The sequence below is a fragment of the Telopea speciosissima genome, chromosome 8, assembly GCF_018873765.1.
Source record: "Telopea speciosissima isolate NSW1024214 ecotype Mountain lineage chromosome 8, Tspe_v1, whole genome shotgun sequence".
Classification (NCBI taxonomy): domain Eukaryota; kingdom Viridiplantae; phylum Streptophyta; class Magnoliopsida; order Proteales; family Proteaceae; genus Telopea; species Telopea speciosissima.
The window spans coordinates 53,910,644-53,931,351 of NC_057923.1; the positions used below are offsets into that span (position 1 = coordinate 53,910,644).

Genomic DNA, 20,708 nt, shown 5'->3' on the forward strand with positions numbered 1-20,708 from the left:
GGGAGAAAGAAAAAAAAAATACACAAATATACAAGAAGGCCTCAAGAAGAAGAGACTTGGAGGGAGAAGAAAGGGAGACCCCAGGAGGCAACAATATGCCTATTCTCCAATCCAATGCACAAGTGAGGTGCACTGGGCAATGCACCGCACTTGAGAGGATAAAAATTACTATTTGACATGTGTACCAACTACATGTATATAATTTAGGCAATACCCACATTTGTATTGGCATACATCCCATGTCTGTCAATACATGTGTACCACTATTCTAGGCATTACTATGTAATCTCACAACCCTTGGCGCTAAGGGACGATTCAGATTTAAAAAAATAAATAATAAAAATGAACAAATCATATTTTTCTTGTGATTTTCAAGAAAAACATCACCCCCTCTATGCCAAAAGGCTGTTTCCAAAGACTGAACCTGTCACCATTTGGTCAACCTTACCATTGCACCAAGGTCCAACCTCAAAAAGTGGGACTAGTTTATTGTGTATAACTATGACAACTTGATGTTACAACCTTAACTTCTAGGTTTCTAGCTATGATATCTGTTTATAGCCTCAGATATATCATCTCATACTTGGCCTGTCAATGCAATTGTTGGTAATGAATTTGTTTCCAATTACAAGATACTAACACAAGATTTTGCATACCATTAATGATTTGAAGGTTTTCAAAATCACTGCATTTCAATAAATTTCCTTCAGTTCAGGAAGAAAAAGAAAGAAATATGGAACTGATGCACTCAATAAATTCAACCTAATCCTTTCCCATTTTTGTACTTTGGAGCAGAAAGAAAGTACAACTCCACAAGGAAGTGTAAGTTTACAAGAGCTTAATACAAATTGCAGTACTTTGTTCTATTTATCAACATGTAGGATGGAACTTCATCATTTCCATTACCAGTCCTTGGCTAGCAATTCAACTCGGATGCAAGGGACTTCATATGAATCAAACTCTTTGTATTCTTTCTTTGAGGCTCTTTCTTGGTTATGAAATATTGCTTTTCTCCCTTGTTTCGAAAACATCATTGGTTATGTTTCGTTGGGAGATGAAAATATGAAGTGTTGCACCAGAACCCCATGTAAGACAATTCAGTTAATGCTGAAAGAATATTGCTGTTACCATTCCTCATGAATTTAAGAATTGAAGTGTCATTTCAGACACGACCATGAGAGACAGGAACAGGATGAGCTTTCATGAACATTGTTCTTAAGTTGTGCCTCAAATTTACTAGTGCAAACACAAATTAGGGTATTATTAGGAACTTGAAGCCTGGAAGTGTAATAGCTAATTAGAACTAGTTCAATCATTTCCAGATAAAATTTAGTCTTACAAATGTTCAACAGAGATATCAATCAACTATTCACATATGAAAGAAGACACATAAAAGGAGAATTAATTAATATATAATCAAGCAAAAAATTTGTAGCACGCATGTATATCTTCAGAAGATATATCCTTGATTTCAACCATTTCGATGCAGCTCAGTGGATCGAATGTTGTTGCATCAGCCAGATTTATTCAGGAGCAAACTTTTCAGTTGGATACTGTAACTAATTTCCAATCCAAACTTTACTTTACATTACTTAAATAAAAGTTCTTCATTCTTCACCCAAACAATTTAGCATACCATTTTCTTTGGAAACAGTAAATGAGGATGATAGTTGTGTCATTTATTGTGCCATCAACATAGTTTATCATAGATTCCTAAGATAAATATAAAATCAATGAAATGGCATTAATGATTCATTGAATAAATATTTTATAATAATTTAAGCAAAGGTGCTGGCAGACATTAATTCAATACTTCCACTGAAGTTCTACACACAACATACATTATAAGAAAATTTGTGCAAAATAAGATAGCCATAATGTTGCATTAAGTTTTGAAACTCATACAAACTTAGATCACATAATATGCACAGTTTTGAGGAACCCATCAGCTATACTTGATGTCAAGCTTTTGCACAAATAACGAAAGACATACATTTGCTTCCTCTTCTAAACTATCAAAATTTCCATCACCTGCTATGCCTAGCATCCTCAATACATAATCTAATCAATGTTTGGATAACCTCTGTTTTCTGCAGTTCAACAAACTCTTGGTAACAAAATTAGAACAATATACTGTCCAGACTTTAAAGATTTTCCCCTTTATTGGTAAAATCACATACATTTTTATTAAGATCAAAGCAAGATATTACTTGACAGATAAAGCTCACAAGAAGGCCACAAAAAGAGAAAGGAAAACATTACAACTTCTGGAGAGGTAAGGCCCCACATACATAGTCTTCTACCCACCCCCAGTTTAGTTAACTCGTCAGCCAGGCCATCAGCAGATCACGTCCTCCATTGTAAAGAGATTAATTTTGTAAGCACTGAGAAATCCAGCCCTAATGAGATGATGATATCTTTAAGGGCCACCTCTTTCAATCCACTTACTAACCAAGGCAGCATCACACTCTAGAGTCAATGATCCGAAACCCTAGTGGCTTAGATTTGCAAACCCAAAATCAGAGCTTTCAACTAAGCAGTTATAAAATCGCAAATGCCAATTGAGCCTGAGTAAAGTCATGGCTTCAATCCTTCATGATCCAAAACACACCACCAACAACTGCAAGACCTGGATTGCCTAGTGAACTCCCCATCTATCAGTAAGCAGGGTAACATTTAATTTCAGAGAATACCCTCTGGTTCCATTCCTTCTACCTACAATATATAATTTTTAACCAAAGCATAATCAAAAGACATATGTTGCCTTCTGTACTTGATTCCATAGGCATGACTAATTACAGTAATGGAATACAATCTTATAGCCTACACGCCATAATATTATGTTAGGGGTGTAAATGAATAGCCGAAATCCGTTTCCGTATTCGTGTCCGTATCCGTTTAGCACTATCCAAATCCGTCCGAAAGCTAAACGGATGCGGATACGGATAGGCTATAGCTATCCGAAAAGCTATATTTACATGTAAACGGATAAAATATCCGATCCGTATCCGTGTCTGTATCCGTTTAGCACTATCCGAATCTGTCCGATAGCTAATCGGATGCGGATGCGGATATAGCACTATCCGAGCCGAATCCGATCCGTTTACAGCCCTTATTTATGTCCCACTTAGACCTTCTGCTAATATACAAAAAGTTCAATTGTTTAAACTGGTAATTCACATCTCACTAACAAATGTAACCAATGCAAGGTTCAGCTTTGGCAGAATCTTCATTGTAATTGGTTATCAAACCATACCAATCAGTGAAGCAGATTCTTGTTCAAAAAGTAGATTCTCAACAGTCTTATCCCATTTTATGGAAACTAAATCTCATTCCATGTCCAATGGATTACATATACTATAGTTATGAATCTAAGAGAAAGTATACAAATTTTGCAAAAAAAAAATCAGAAAGTAATACAGGAAAAAAATTTAGACAATTTCTCTAACTGTAATACAAAACAATCTAGAAATTTCTTACCCACAATTTAATCTGATATATGATTAGACAATCAACAGCCTCTAAAAATTATAATTGAATGGATATAATTTAATAATTATGCTTTAGCATTTTTTAAGCATTTGTGGATAATGATTATTCCTTTAGTATTTTAAATCATAGCAAGCATCATCTAATAATTGATTAGTGATCTGATCATCATTTATCTAATCTACCATCACATTATTGAAGATTAAAATAAATGATTAAAAAACCCAATTAGATTATTTTATCGTTTAGCAACGCAAACTGAATGGTTACCAATTAAGCCAACCATTAATGATTAGTTCGAGCACCAAGAGCAGTCTGATGTTGTGTTTGGTATGCATTCTTGGAACACATTCCAGGTCAATTTTGCATTCTTGGATGATGAAAACAACTATTTTTATCATCCAAGAATGCGCAATCAACCTAGAATGCGTCCCAAGAATGCATATCGAACGCAGCTTTAATAACTGAGAATGATTTTGGGTGGAAAATGCGTTTGGGAGGTTTGGCTGAAGAAGTGATTCCTATGATCACTTGGGTGAATCAGGAGTGGTTACAGAATCAATTCTGCAGAACACATAATCTTTTGATGCCGTAGGAGTGCAATTGGGCCGGGCTTTGTAAAACCCTAGTTTAACCCTAGGTGCCCTATGCTCAATCCAAGCCTGGCTCAGACTGAGATCGAGCTGAGATGTCACAGCCCAAGCCAGAAGAGACAGATAAAAGAGTATGGGAATGGAAAACAAATGGTACCTTCTAATTTAAATCTCAGTATGGAAATGGGAAACAAATGGTACCTTATTATGTAAATCTCAGCTGGCTGCTTTGCTGAGAAACCAAAATCAGTGATACAGAACAGAAGATACCTATCAATTTTTCAAAAAATATATATATCTATATTTTTTTTGTGGGGGGGGGGGGTGAAGTGGGGGCACTTAGAATGACAGAGAACATGTGTTACCATTTGATTGCCTACTTTATCTTGGGAGCACTGAAACAGTATCATCTCCTCCAGTACTACTCTCCTGCAGCTAAAGTTTGGATAAAAGTTATTGCTTCTAGAGAGAATAGTTGGGCCCTTCTAGACAACCTTTCAGCTCTCTTTCCAAGATGGATCCAGCCAACATTTCAGGGGAAGGGTACTAGGCTTCTAGTTGCAGGTTCTAACATTTGGTGTCTTTGGAGACCAAGGAATGATTAATTCTTCAACAATAATTCTGCTCCAATTCATGTAGTAGTATATTGGGTTAAACCCAACCTTATTTGGAGCGTTTCTCAAGCTTCAGAATTTCATTTGTTAGTATTTCTGATATTAATTTAAACCCCTTTCTCGAGGGCTTCTCAAACTTCAGAATTTCATTTGTTAATAATTCTGACATTTAAGTCTCAATGGGATCCCTTTTCTGGTATAGGGTAGGTCACATTTAGTGAATTCCAACTCTCGCGTAGGTTGGTTCTGCACATATTTTTTGCTGATTTTCTAACACTGTACATAATATAGAGCTCTACAGTAGGATCGATGATAGGTTGCAGCAGAACATCAAATTAGAAACAAAATCAGAATTAGTAACTTAGTAAATAAGAACCAAACCAGCCATTGGAAAGGGATCAAACTCAGGTCAATTGGTGCTTGTATAGAGTAGAAGCACTGCTGAAAGTCTCACTTGATTCTGATGATTGAATTGGAAGATATGGCAGCAACACCAAAATAGAAGGTTAAGGGTTATCTCACAAATCAGTACTATGTTTGGGCTCCAATGAGGATCGAATGGAGGCCTAGTGGAGTAGGAGATCCGCAGCAAGTTTGGTGTAATTTTGATGGACAGAAGTGAAGTTATGAAGGGGGAGTGAAAATAGAAGGTTTGTGAATATGGAGGATTCTAGCCAATGGAATGGGGTAGAAGAGGGGATCGAATGGAGGGGGTGATGGAGTGAGGTGATGCTCCAAAACTATACAGGCTTTGATGAAGGAATGTGGAGATATCCCACTCTGATGTTGCAGCAGAGAGGCAACTTGCAGGAGTAGCAGAGGTCTTCAATCGATAGGTACAGCAGCAGCAGCAACAGACTTGGAGCGTTTGGGGATTGATTGCAGCCTTCGAAGGATTCTTCACAGCACTTGTATTGACCAACAGAGAAACAGCAGTAATAAGGATCGATTGTAATAGAAGAGAAGGGGGGTAGGGGAATGGCTCTCTCAGCCTGGGTCTCTCACCAACAGCTATCCCAACTGTTGAACAGGGGTTTTACTCCCACAATCGAGTGCAAGAATGCCTCCAAATTTCATTCATTAATCCTGTCTTACTATTACAATAAGGGGCTGCCTATATAATGAAGTAGGCTAGCTTACAAAATTTGAAACTTAACAAAAATAGCAACTAGATAAACTTAGCAACTAATGGAAATTAGAAACTTAATGAAAATAGAAAGTACTGAGGCTTCATAACTCAGCCTTCTGCCTTCTAACATGCAACGATAACCAAATTAAAAACTACCTAATATAAACTGAAAATAAAAACTAAACTATGGCAGCATTAGGATAGAAGCTTTCTCCACTTGATGGGCCCACAAGATCTTCTAAAAAGCATCCCCACACAAGGCAAATATGGGCTGTGACACTGTTCATGTGAACAGTGTTTCGGCCTCTTTTTTCTTGGCCCTTCTAGAAGACCTGCTGGGCTGGCTCAATCTGGTCCAGTTCTGGTCCATCTGGAGCTGGTTCGATGGGCCTTGGTTCTTCTTCTTCTGGTCAGTCGTGGGATCTACATCAGTACAGCCCCGCTTTTCCCCTATTCTAAAAGTAAAAGTTTTCTACTTATCCTACAAAGAAAGAGCAAGGGGGAGGGGGGGGGGGAAGAGTAACAAAACAGAGAAATAGTATCACTGAGTGGAAACACCAATTTTTTGTAAGTGCCTACTGATTGAATCTAAAACATTTTATCGTTTTGCTGAATTTCAACTGTGACAATTTTTCAGCTACTGACTCATCAGAAACAACCTGAAATTCTGACAATACCCAGTAACTTGACTTCCACAAGGTGCTTGAAGAACTAAACTTTTGCAAAATCCATAAGAAATTCATTCAAAAAATTGATGTCATTCTGATACCATGTTGGTTGAACCGTGGGTCAGAGAGAGGGAATAAAATAATGGAATGGTATGTATTAATGATAGAAAGGCCCCTCTATTTATAATAGAAGGGAAGTTACAAATACTAGAAGCTAGGCGATGTGGGACTAAAACCCACGTAGCCGACATAAACTTAATAATATAAGAAGAATAAAATTACCCCAAAAAGAGCTGAATACCCCCATGGTATTCTGGATTACATATTCCAACACTCCCCCTCAAGCTGGATTATACAAATAAGAGAAGAAGGAAAATCCAGCTTGAACTAAATAAAAAAAGAACTCCATAATAATGCTAACACTCCCCCTCAAGTTGGCGCATACAAGGTACTAATGCCCAACTTAAACAAAATGGGAAAAAACTAAGGTGCAGCAGAATCCAACTTGACATATGAATGCAGCTCCCAAATAAACCTTTAAGAACTTGAAAAAATAGATCTTCAAAACTTGGACAGACATGATCAGCAAACCAGGACTGGAATGTCTTCCAAAAAGGCAGCTTTCAACGATCTTCAATTGCTATCCAGTGATGAATCTCAGATTGTCATAGTGACATAGAATCTTGAACTGAAATAACTAGAGTAGCTAGCAAGGAAAACAAACTGAATCAGGCAGCAGAAAAAAACTGTACCAACCCAACTGAAAGTCCTCAAATAGGCAACAACCAAATATCTTCAATACTTCAATCTCCCCCTTACGGCAAACTCAACCCAATAACAAAGTAGATACCCATTGGCAATGATGAAAACTCTAATCTTCTATGCTTTGCACCAAGTGTTCCTGCAAGTTCTGCTTCTACAATGTCTGCAGGTGTACTGTACATAATCCCCCCCTCACGTGTAGTACACGTGAACATAACAGAGATAATGTAAAAGATGGGGCAAAAACATAATATTCCAGAATTTTCTAAAAGTTCTATGGGTAATTAAAAAGGAAGGAATGACAAAATTGTAATTTACCAGAAGTTTCCAAAGGTTATGGGTAAATACCAAAGGTATGGGATATGAAGGGAATTAGAATTATTGAAAGGGAACGGTGTTGGTAAAAAGGATGGCATGGCTGTAATTTAGTGGAAATCCACTTTTAAATACAATCCAAGCCAAAGGGCAAACTGGTAATAAGCCAGAATTTTCAAGGGTCAATTGGGTAGTCAAATAGGGGAATGTATTAAAAAGTAATGGCAGTTCCGTAGATAACCAAAATTTTGCAAGGGGTTTTGGTAAACAAAAAAGCAATGGGATGCAATTGGTAAAATAATGGCTATGGAGAGTGGCTATTTACCTTTTCAAAGGGTTATTGGAAAATAATGAAGCAAGGGGACAGATTTGGAAAAGAATTTAATTCCCTAGTAGAAAGGGTAAACTAGGAAAGGAATGTAAAAAATGGATTAAAGATAATAAGAGATAAATAGAAGGGAAGGTTATTATCGGAACTAAAAAAAAAAAAGGTTTTAAGAAACCAATTTATGAAGGCTGTCTTCAACCTTACGACAAAGAATCCATGGAAAGCTGGGCAGCGGAAACCAGGGAAGAAGAGGAACCAGCGGCAGCGGCAACGACAACGACAACTTACCATGGTGTATGATCTCAACAAGAATACCTCATCAAGAACAGAAAATCGATGAACCAAGAACCAGCCGCACTTCTACCAAGAACTAGCAGCACCATCTCTAACCTCCAACGTGAATCAGAGGCGGAAGTATTGTCTTCAATCTCTGGACTCAACAAACACCAGACCACAAAAGCCAACAGCAGAGAACAAGAGCCCGTTCCGCAACTTACAAAACCCAACCACAACTCCAAACTCTCCTCCTCGCAACCGAGAAGAAGAAGCAGTGATGATCGCAACTAGACGGAAATTGCACAAACAGAAACCGAGTTCGATTGCACAGCAGCAGCACCAGGGCAATAATATCACAAATCCGCTGAATCGCATAAGGAGAAAAATAATTCCACACCACCTGGCAGTGTCGTCTTCTGCCCCAAACTCGATCAATGGCAGAAAAATAGCATGAGAGAAGAGGGTTTATACCAACCCACTTTCAAAAACTGGAGGGAAATCCAGCGAAAACCAAGGGGATAACCAGGCCGAAATCCTATTTGTAAACACCTCCAGATCAAGCCATCATACCAGGAATCCAATCGACTCAAAACCAGAAAGCGATAGCGATAGCGATACCGAAAGGATTCCGAAATATTCATGAATAAATCTTCCGCGTGAACTAGTAAAGACCAACAAACGACCATGGAAGATTTAAAAAAATTGATAAAGATTAAATGGGCAGGAAACCCTAGTTCTTCTTTTCTTTCTATGAACTAGGGTTTCTCCATAAATTGGAGAACTTTGAAACAACTCTCAAAACTGCAAATCAAAAGAGAATCAATCACTGGTTACAACAGCTTTGATACCATGTAGAAAACCTAAGACCTGTAACCAGTAACTTGAGAGAGAAGAGAAGAGAGAGAAGAGAGAAAAGAGAGAAAATAGAGAAAAGAGAGAAAAGAGAGAATGAGAGAATAATAACTTGTTGTATTCATTGATAGGTAAGCCCCTCTATTTATAATAGAGGGGAAATTACAAAGTGACTAAACTAGGCGATGTGGGACTAAAACCCACATAGCCGACATAAACTTAATAATAAAAGAAGAATAAAATTACCCCAAAAAGACCAGAATACCCCCATGGTATTCTGGATTACATATTCCAACATCATCAGTACCCATGGCAATCTAATACCTCAAAAAGAGGGACTGAATTATTGTGTTTAACTTTGACAACTGGCTATTACAATCTGCACTTCTAGGTTTCTAGCTATGATCTCTGTTTTTAACCTCAGCTTCTAGCTGTATCATCTCATACTTAGACTATCAATGCAATTGTTGGTAATGAATGTTTCCAATCAAAAAATCATTACACAAGAATTTACATACCAAATAATGATTTGAAAGCATTCACAATCACTGCATTTCAATCAATTTCCTTCAGTTCAGGAGGAAATAAGATAAAAATATGGAATTGATACACTCAATAAACTAAACCTAATCCTTTGTCTGTTTTATTCAGACTAGGAAGACACAAGATTGAAGCCATTACAAATTCCAGCAAGTTTTGACCACATCTTGTTAAAATGTTTATACCCTGGAGCAGAAAGAAAGTATTAACAAATACATATTGCAGTACTTTGTTCTATTTATCAACAAGTAGGATGAAACTTCATCATTTCATGCTTTGTATTGCCACTTCCAGTAGATCATCAAACCTGTTGTCCTTGAATTATTGAGAAGCATTTTAGTTTTACTACCCAGACTTATTCGGAACATCTGCTCTACTGCAACAAATCTGGAGTCCATATTATGTTGTCCATCTTAGCTACATGTCTTCCAAATAATTTAGCATCATGTTTTTTGGGTGGGTGGGTGGGTGTGTGTGTGGGGGGGGGGGGGGGGGAGTACCTAAACCTGTAAATATATTAGCATCCATCAGAATTATGCTGTCAACTGAGATACATATGAAATCAAAGAAATGACGTTCATCTAATAAAACAACCAAAGCCATGCAGTTGTTTCCTCTCCAAATGTAATTTTGGGTGTCCTATGCAGTTCAACAATCTTTAATTAACAAATAAGGACACCTTAGTCTTCAAACATTCAAAAACTTTCCCTCAAAATGCAGAATAGTTACATTACAGTCAAAGCTCTCAGTAATTGGCATCAACATACATGGTAAACAGAAAACGTCAGATCATCTCCAATTATTTGGTTCCCTTCTCCCTGGAATATATAACACTAAATTGAAGTCATAACACAAGCACAAATGCACAGAGTGTCCTCTGTACTTGATTTCAAAGCCCCGAGTCATCTGAATGATCACTTAGCTAATATTATAGGATATACACACACACACAATATATATATATATATATCCAACTGTCATCACCAGAAGTAAGGAATGTCAGCTCAGCTTCAGAAGAATCTCCTCCTTACATAAGTTATCATATAGTTGTTGACAGTGAAACAGACTATTGGTCATATGATAGATTTCCCAACAATATCTTATACTAACCTTACCCTCTCTCTTGCACATACCCCCCCCCCCAAAAAAAAGAAGTCCCCAATGAGCTACAGTACATTTCATGGTTATTCATGATTCAAAGGAGAGATTTTACCATTCTAAATGAGCAAGTGACTCATGTATGAAAAATACAGAATTTGTTAATTATAAAGTGAAACATTCTACAAGTCACCCTATGATTCAAGAATACCCATCTTATTTTGATACAATCAACAGTTATGATTCAAGAATACCCATCTTACTTTGATACAATTTCAACAGATGGGGTTGTTCATCTAGATACCTGAACACATACTTATTCAGGAACTTATCCTCAGTCAATCTCATGGCGGGGCCGATACTATTATTTTCCATTAGACCCTTCGCGAGCAGAACTTGAAAAACAGAAAACCTTGGAAATATTCTCTTCTCCATGCTATATTGTAATATGCTATGATACTTCCTGATATCAGCAATTGTCCAATTCAATTTGTTCATGAAGAAATCCAATCCTGCCCTGATTCTCTTCTCTGAAAGTCCAAAAACAGTGGGTTGCTTCCGGAACAACCAAAGATAATCGTCTACCGGCCATCCAAAACTACTAAAAACAGCCAACTTTCCTTCCCATGCAGGCTCCCTCATCCCAGATAGTACCCGGAAACCATTTATGAAAACGGTAGTCGAAGGATCCAAACCCATTTCCTTGGCTCTCAAAACCACCCCCTGAAACCATTCAGCTTTCCCAATCATTAGTCGAGGATGAAGGAACATTAACCTCGAAATGTTGGACTCTGTTACACCATGATCTCGCAAGATCTCAATATTGGGCGTCATTCTTTCAGGAAGCCGGGTGGTCCAGGTCATACGACTCAGAGCGATAGCGACCCTTTCATCCGTGTGGATGAAACTCCTGAGGAATTCCAATGAAGGGATGAGTTCTCTTTCTAAATTCGCTGTCAAGAAGTTGGAGTATCTGGAAAGGATCTTTGCGAGGTTGGGGCCTGATATCCCCATATTACACAGTAGTTCGATTTTGGGTTTCAGTATTTTGTCAGGATCGATTCTGAGTACATTTGGGTTGAAGGTAATGATATCGGAGATTTGGGCTTGCGTGAATGCATAGTTCTTGAAGAGATCAAGGACAGAATCTGCTTTGGCTGTGGTCTTGAGAGCAATGTGTTTAGAGGCTCTGAGAGCTGATTCTGGGGACAACCCACATGAGTTTATAAGGTAATCTACCGTTAGAGCTGGTTCGTTTGCGGCGCTTGAATTGATCTAAGAGATGATATTTGAAGAAAACAGAAACGAGATGAATAATTGCCAGCCCATCTGAACTGAGAAGTTCTTCCACAGAGTAAACCAAATGTTGTTGTATTTGGCCGACGAAGCAGCTGAATTGAAGCCTGGATTATCGAGAATCTTGACCCCAAGTATAATCTCATTGCTCGGGCAAAACTGTGCTTTCTTCTTTCACCTCCGATTCAAAGAGCTCCCCCTACATGAAAACCCTAAAATACAGAAACTGGAAGTGGAAGAAGGAATCATTCACAATTTCAAAGATGGGTGAAAGTTGTAATTTCAGATGCAAATTTGGCCCGGCGAACGGTCAAGCCCGCCCTGGATTCGATAGTGCTTGGTGTTGGGTTTTCTAGATGACAGGCTAGGCTAAGGCTGAGATTTTCCAATTTGGATCGTCTACGGTGGGGCAGATATCGGCCCACACCCAGACAAGGGCATGGACCCCACCCGGGCAGATGTTCGGGCAGTTGGTAGGGCGGTCATTTTGCCTCAGTCTGGGTTTGGGTCGCACCAAGGCTGCTACCTGTCCAGCCGTAGAGAATCAGAATCCGAGATTTTCAGGCTTGTTGCATGCAATTGGACGGGTTGAGGTTGGGCTGACACTTCGGGCTGAGCACGGCACGATGGTAAGGTTGTCAATTGGGGCAGGTCCAAAACGGTATTAAAGATGTCAATCCCAATACCGTCCCACTTAGTATCGGGACCAAACCTAGGTCCCAGCCCCAATTATTAATGAGACGGGACAGTACCGATTCCTAAACAATTCTAAGCCCGGCAAAAATGGGAGAAGAACTTTATTGGTTCCGAGATGCTTCCATTGTTAGAATGCAACTTAATATACGAAACCAAGATAAATTTCATGGTTTTACTAAGGGCACATGTAAACTTCTATTAAGTATATGAAACCAAGATAAATTTCATGGTTTTACTAAGATCACATGTAAGCTTCTCAAAATGATGTCTAAAAAGTAATAGGATGAAATAAACAAGTCTTGAAGCCCATATATAATTTTTAGTGTCATCACAAAACAAGTTTATCGAAATAGAACTAGAGGTACATCAATTGAAACCTCCCCAAGAGAAAATACCACTAAAATACATCACACTATAGCTATAAAAATTCAACACAATAGCATGAAATATATCCTTTTGAAAGGGTGCTAATGCTTCTAGTACCTAACTGATAATTTTGATAATAGTACCATTGGGAATCTCGTCCCAGAATCGTCCCGGTCCCATCTATTATTTGGTACCAAAATTAGATCCTACTACCATCCCATTTATTAATGGGATGTCCGATACTGGGTTTTAGGGGGATGGTTCTGAGACGGTTCATGGTTCTAATCCCAAATTGACACCCTTAATTACTGGGAATGATTTTGGGTGAAAAATGTGTTTGGGAGAACGGGCTGGAGAAGTGATTCTGATAATCACTTGGGTGATTTCATAAGTGATTTTAAGAAACAATAGTTTCTTATTAGGGAAAAATTTCTTTGAGCCAATGGCGTAGAGTACATTAGCATCTGTGTCTATTTCTCTTTCCCTCATATGAAATGTCTTTGCTGCCCTCTAATATATGATACCATTTTAATGCACCTCATAGGTGGGCTTCTCTATGCCGCTTGCTCAGAGAACACTTTCCCCTTCTTGTTATTATTGGGATCAATCTCCAGACCACATAGAATCTTTAGATGGTAAAGATTCTTTTGTCTATGAGAACGCAAGGGAGCAGATGAGAGTATAGTGGAATAAACGCCTCATCCTACATTCTTACCTCCTTTAGTTTAATAGAGAATCACAAGCTAGGGCTGCAACCGGGTTGGGTGGGACCGGGCTAGATTTTTAAAAACCCTAGCCCATCCCTAGCTCCCCTTACCTTAACCCAAGCCCAGCCAGCCCAAGGTCAGGATGAGATATCGCAGCTCAAGCCCTCCCATACCAGGCCTACTCCAGCCCTTATTGGGTCGGGTTGGCCCTGATTGTCCCAGGCAGCCTCTATTTTTGTTATTTTAGGGTTCGGAAAGGCCGGGCTAGTTCTGTTTTTTTACCATAAATATAATATTATATATACATATTTATTTTTATATACAAGGTCGGGCTCAGCCCATGCTCGTCCTGGCCCTACCCCAAACCTAGAAATCTCAACCCTGAACCAGCCCAAAACCTATTGGGCTTAGGGGCTTGGGTTCACTTGGCGAAAATTGCACCCCTGATTAAGAGCTATCTTTATGAAGTCCAGAGATGAGAATGAGAAATTCTACGTGGGGCTCCTCTGTAGCGTGACACAGTGTGTAGCGCATCATCTGACAACCTGCAATGCTTGGGCACGCAGCCCAACACACTGCGTGCCCAAGCATTGCAGCCTGTTGGATGTGCGCTGCACACTGTGTCGCACTACAAAGGACCCAAGTCTGAGAAACTCTAATAAGGTGCTTGCTTCTATAACAATCGTTCTTAAATCTTGTGAATCAACAACAACAATCAAGGTATTGATAATTGATTTATGGGTGAGAGAACGCTAACCGGTCATGTGCCTAGCGTAGCTCCCACGCCTAGACACAGAAACTGCCTTGCCGCCTGGAATTGACATACAATGTAGAATCATAATGGTTGTATTGTATCATTTCAATTAGAATCTTTCAAAAAGCTTTTATTGGTCTCATCCATGTTGTCTTCTGTTCTAATTTATTTCATATGAACAAAGTTGCTCCCAAGGGAGATATGTTCTTCCATTGATTGATATATTTTAGGGTAAAAATTACACGTCACCCCCTAGTTTTCAAACGAAACTCAAATCACCCCCTGGTTTTTGAAAATGAGAAACTCTGCGTGAGGCTCCTTTGTAGCTGGACACAGTGTGTAGTGCATCATCCGACGGCCTACAATGCTTGGGCATGCATCCCAACACACCGGTGGTGTGTTGGGCTACGTGCCCAAGCATTGCAGGCCGTTGGATGTGTGGTGCGCTACACACTGTGTCGCGCTACAGAGGACCCAAGTCCGAGAAACTCTAATAAGGTGCTTGCTTCTATAACAATCGTTCGTAAATCTTGTGAATCAACAACAACAATCAAGGTATTGATAATTGATTTATGGGTGAGAGAGCGTTAACCGATCACGTGCCTACCGTGACTCCCACTCCTAAACACATAAACTGCCTTGCCGCTTGGAATTGACACACTAAGACATGAATGAGAGGGTACATTTAGAAATTTCCAAACAAGTTTAAACATTAAATTGATTATTCCTTCAGTATTTTAAATCATAACAAACATCATGTAATATTTGATTTGTGATCTGATCATCCAATGTCATTTATCTAATCTGCCATCACATAATTGAAGATTAAAATAAATGATTAAAAAACCTGATTAGATTATTTTATCGTTTAGCAACGCAAACCGAAAGTTTACCAATTAAGCCAATCATTAATGATTAGTTCGAACACCAAGAGCAGTTTGATTCCTTATTTGATAAGACCGTTCTTAGAAACATGAAACAAAACCAAATCGAAATAGTTCGAAGCCCAGAAAAAACTACTTCTTCATACCCATTTTCCCCATCTTCTACTCAAATGTTCAATGCAAAATTCTCCAAAATTGAATTCTAGCTATTCTAGAATTCAGAATTTGTTTCTTGGTAAAAGGAAATTATTGATGAATTTAATTTTAAAATAAAAAATACTCAAAGATTACAATCATGTCTAGAACTCTAGAAGTACTAGAAAATGAAGGTCAAGAAGCGACTCTCTCCTAAAGAATAATACTCCGTTTGGGTTGGGAAGCCCAACCCAAGCCTTATTGGGCCCATGACGGGCTTAGGCTAGCTGGGCCAAAATTTCACCTCTAATTAAGCAATCTTTAATTAGAGGAAAGTGACAATGAGAAACTCTAAGCAGCATGCTCCTATAACAATCTTCTCAAACCTTGTGAATCTATCTATGATAACAATCAAGGTATTGATAAATTGATTTATGAGAGAAAGAATGCTTCCTGGTCGCGTGGATCCCGCACCGCATACGTAACCAAGCAAAATTATCATCCCACCCTCGTGAAATGAAAAAATCTCATCATGTTGATGCCCGTGTGCGCTCTCTCATTGCCCCCTACGCTAGTGCGGGGTTACATGATTAGGCAGCGATCTCTTACCTTTGATTTATCTATATTTTAAAATGGTCTCTCTCAAGTTTTGGTCCTACAGTGATCCAAATATGAGATAATCCAAAATAGAAGGATATAGCTAGAGATGGAGGTTCAACTCGACTTTGTATGACCCTATTATGCCCTAACTCGGCTGATCTTGATTGAAGCTTCAACTCATGCACTGCACGTACGCAGAGGAACCGAACTCCAAAGAAATGGTCCAGCTTATTTTGCCATGGCTTCGGTGGTTGCTAGTAGAGGGAATGGATGAAATTGATTTGTAAAAAAAATTTGTCGTCATGCATGAATAGATAATGATCTTTTGCCCAAAATATAATTATTAAATATGATAAGAATTTTGATTGGGCTAAAGTTTGGGATTGTGTGGTGTTTTGAATGCGCTTGAATTTGGGTCATTAAATTGTATCATGGTCTATCTCTTTTTAGGATGCATGCCACCTATGTAGCTCTCTCACCCCCTCTTATCGAATTGGTTTTTCGTTCTGAATTTTGGAATTAGGATTGTTTTATCTTAGAGGTAAAAGCGTAAAGTCTTTGAAGATTATACAACAATAACAACAAACTCAGTCTTATCCCAACTAAATGGGATCGACTACATAAATCCTTGTAAAATAAAGTTGAGAAAATTGACCGAACGTAAGAGGGATAAAAAAAATGAGAGATGAAAAATAAGAAATAAGCAATTAGAAATGAAAGTAAGAGGAAAGAGGAACAGTCCGGGAAGAAAGAAAAATCTCAGCTTAATGGGATAGTCAACATGGACCCTAGACCTCTAATAAACTCTATCCGAGGTTATACTTGACACATAATCTCCGAAGATTATGCATTTTTTATATTAGTGAATTCATAAGATAAGTCTTAAATCTCATTATTTTTTTTAGGGGGTGAGGGTAGTTGTTGACTCTAGAGGGCAAGGTAGGGTCAACAAGAGTGTGTAACCAACTCAAATTTTGTCGGTTTGTGCAACATTAATATTTGCAAATTGTAATGTAGACTCGTGGATTGTTATCATTAGCATCATTATTATATTAAGGGAATTTCCTTAATGCTATTTGTTTTTATAAAAATTTACATTTTAATATGATCTGTGGGATCCATGCCTAGCAGTATATCTGAACCATAATAAGAAACGCAAGCGCAGTCATAGGACAACCACCGGCAAAGCTGACACCCAATTGTACCATAAAACCTACGAAATGGGTTATACGTCAAAGTTGTTGTTGATGAAAGACATGGAGTGTTAGCTCTCTAAATGCATCTTTCTCTTCCCCATATAATAAGAAAAAACTGTTATTTCGTTTGATAATCTTTTTGTTGTTTCTATGCTGAGAAATAATAGAAACAGTTTTTACTTGTTTTTGTACTGAGAAATAGTCTGTATTTGGTAACCCTGTTCTAGAAATGTTTCTAAACACAATTGCAAAACGTTAAATGATGAGATGGACTTTAAACTAGACATGAAATGACTATTTTACCCTTATCTTCCATAGTAGTGAGATAATCCACTAACCTAAACAGTGGGTGAAGAAATTCCTCCTTCTTCCATCTTCCTTCTCAAATCTAAAACTCAAAACAGTAGCAGAGGGTAACGCTTAGGTTCTATCAAATTTAGAACGTTTGGTTTTTTCTATCAGTTTTTTTCTTCCACTATTGCAAAACAACTTAGATCAGGCACTCATGAAAGCTGGAATGTGACTTGGAAGCTATTGTATGTGTGATTAAAGAACTGAACTAGTTGTGAGTTGCGTCTGATGTGTTTGTGTTGGAGTTTTTGTGTATGATAGGAACCAGATGAGCATGTTGGAGGTGAACAAGACAGGTTACGATCAATACATAGAGAGTAGTCATCCAATCCATAACTAGACAACATGATTAGGGAGAGATGTGATTCCCCTTAATGTGACAAAGCGTTACTACTTTATCAGTAGCAAAGGTTTCTGCTATGGTGGCATGAAGATCTCTGTGCTTGAGTTTTAAATTTGAGCAGGAAGATGGAAGAAGGGGGAATCTCTTCATCCACTGCTTAGGTTAATGGGTAATTATCTCACTACTATGGAAGATAAGGGTAAAATAGTCATTTCATGTCCAGTTTAAAAGACACGTCTTCACTTAATATTTACTTGGTAACGGAGTACTGCTAATTTTGTATTCTTTTGAAAAATAGGGGGGATGTACAAGTGCGTTTTTTGAAACTTTGAGTTTATTGTTACTTTAGGCAAAGTACAAGGGATGTACGCGTAATTTTGACCCAAAAAAATTATTTGAAACAAAAAAGATAAAGTGGTATTGGGGCGGCGAACATGTTCCCAACCATGAGTTATTGGCACTAATTCCCTTCCTCAAACATTCCCCCAAAGTTGAATTCACCATTTTATTTTTGGTTTGGGAGGAGGGGGAGAGGGAGGGGGAGGGTTACTACAACAACTCCTCACCTCGTCTACCTCTCTCCTCCTTGTTCTTATTGTTAAACTGTCGAAGTGTATTTTGATTGATGCGACTCTTTTTATAGATAACTTTTAGGCCCCATTTGTTTGAGGTGATTTAAGTGCGGCGGGAAAATTGGGGTGAGGCAGACAGTGTTAATGTAACACTCTAAAAAAATAAAACCGCATCCTTCTTTCTCAACATACTATACTTTGGAACCCAATACTATAACATTCCCACCTTATCATTCCTGTCACACAAACAGATTTTTAGAGAATGTCACTTTGTTTGGGTGTGGACGATGAGGGTCAACCAAAATATGAAACAAATTCAAATTTTGTCGTTTGAGTGACATAATTAATATTTGCAAATTGGCAATAGGCTGGATCACATCGTTAATTGTTATGTAATCGGCAATTTCCTAACCATTTCCGTAAATCCCACGAGTTTTATAAAACGTGCGCATTTCAATAGGATAGAGTATATACTAGGACCCAGAGACCAAACAGTATCTCAATCGTACGATTTTTTTTCCTTCAATGAATATCTGAACCGTACGTTACAAAACGCCAGCGTCATGTGGGCTCCACAAGCATGACGACTCTCCAACTTATAGATTAATTAATCAACGGGAACACGTATTACCGTACTTGGAATATACCTCTCTTCTCAGCAATTTTCCTCCCTTCAATTCTTCCACTTATCACCATCTTGACTACAAAAGTTGTAGTCTGTCAAATTCCTAACTACCAATTCTTTGGAATCTGCCATGTCATCCAAAATTAAAATTATTCATTTGGAAAATTTTAAACAAATGCTTACCAAGAATGGACATTCTTAATAGATTTCTTAATGTTGATAACATGCATATTCTTTGTAATACTGTACTGGAATCATCATGCCACTTTTTCTTATCGTGTCCTTTTTCAATACATATTTGGGCAACAGGACCCGTAGGGTTGAGAATTGAACACCTCCAACTCAGCCAATTTTCCCTTTTCAGAAAAACGATTTTTTCTTTCAGTTTTTTTCCATAACTTTCTATATTATCTGGGTTACTAGAAATAACTGCCATTTCCACAATTCCAAACACAATGTTAACCAAATCATGAAAAACATTAACCGTTGGATTATAGATCTAAAGTTGTTACCATCCACCCATCTGAATCCTGAACCTTTACCATCCACTCCAGAAATATTTATGCAGAACTACATGGATGAAACGCGACATAGAGTTTTGACTTTAATATGTGATGATAGCTTCTTGGCTGACTCTGGAAAAGCGGAATGGGCCTGCACTGCAATTTTAAATCAATCATTTATTTTTGCATGTAGAAGTTTTCTCCTATCAGGCTCCCTGTTCGGTCAGATTCGTAGGTTCTTCTCATTGGGAGGGCAGAAATGACGATCTCACCCCCCTGGTAATGTGTTCGGATAGGGGGTGAGGTCATCATTTTTGATCTCCTATGAGAGGAACTTACGAACCTGACCCGGCAGGGAACTTGAGAGGAGTTAAGTCCATGGATTTTGGTTTCACGGGGACAGGTCGGACAGCTCAGGAAGCAGAGGTAAAAGGAATTCTCTCAGGACTAAAGCTCACCAACAATTTGACTAACTAGGAAGTGGAGATCTGGATAGATTGTGAGGACACGGTTTGATGGCTTACAAAGGACTTGTCAACTTGGCCATGGGAACCTTTTACATGTTTGTGAGATATGCATTTTTTCTTAAAAAAGTTTTATTGTATTAACATTGTTAAGAAGAATAGACCCTTAATAGGTGTAACTAATGACCTTGCTCCCCTAGATGTAATAGGCAGAGTTTAATTTCGACGTTCGCCGTTCAAAATGGCAAGATGGAGTTGTTGGTTCCTATGAATAATACAAAGTTTGCAGCAGAAGAAGGTTAAGAGAACTGCACGTGAATACCTCTATGAAGAACCTTTCGCTGCCACTCGTTGCTCGCCACCGTTCGTCGCTCAACCAGTGGAGCTCCCCTTTGTCACTCTGGAATAGAGTTTGTCGCAACGAGATGAGGTGTCGCCACTGCTACGGTTCGTCGCAAGGTCAAGAAATGGAGAGAGAAAAGAAAGGGGAAAGAAAGAAAAGGGGGAAGACGAAAGGGGTTAAACAAATTTGGGTTTCGTTAGGTTTCAAAT

General features: G+C 38.4%; 1 protein-coding gene across 1 annotated transcript; it reads right to left on the reverse strand.

Annotated features, from left to right (window-relative positions):
* Positions 1-10,901: 10,901 nt before the first annotated feature.
* On the reverse strand, positions 10,902-19,734 carry LOC122672448. The gene is made up of 2 exons (XM_043869919.1): positions 19,702-19,734; positions 10,902-11,939 (listed from the first exon to the last, which is right to left on the reverse strand). Exons 1-2 carry the CDS (start codon positions 19,732-19,734, stop codon positions 10,902-10,904), a joined length of 1,071 nt encoding a protein of 356 aa, XP_043725854.1.
* Positions 19,735-20,708: the final 974 nt, after the last annotated feature.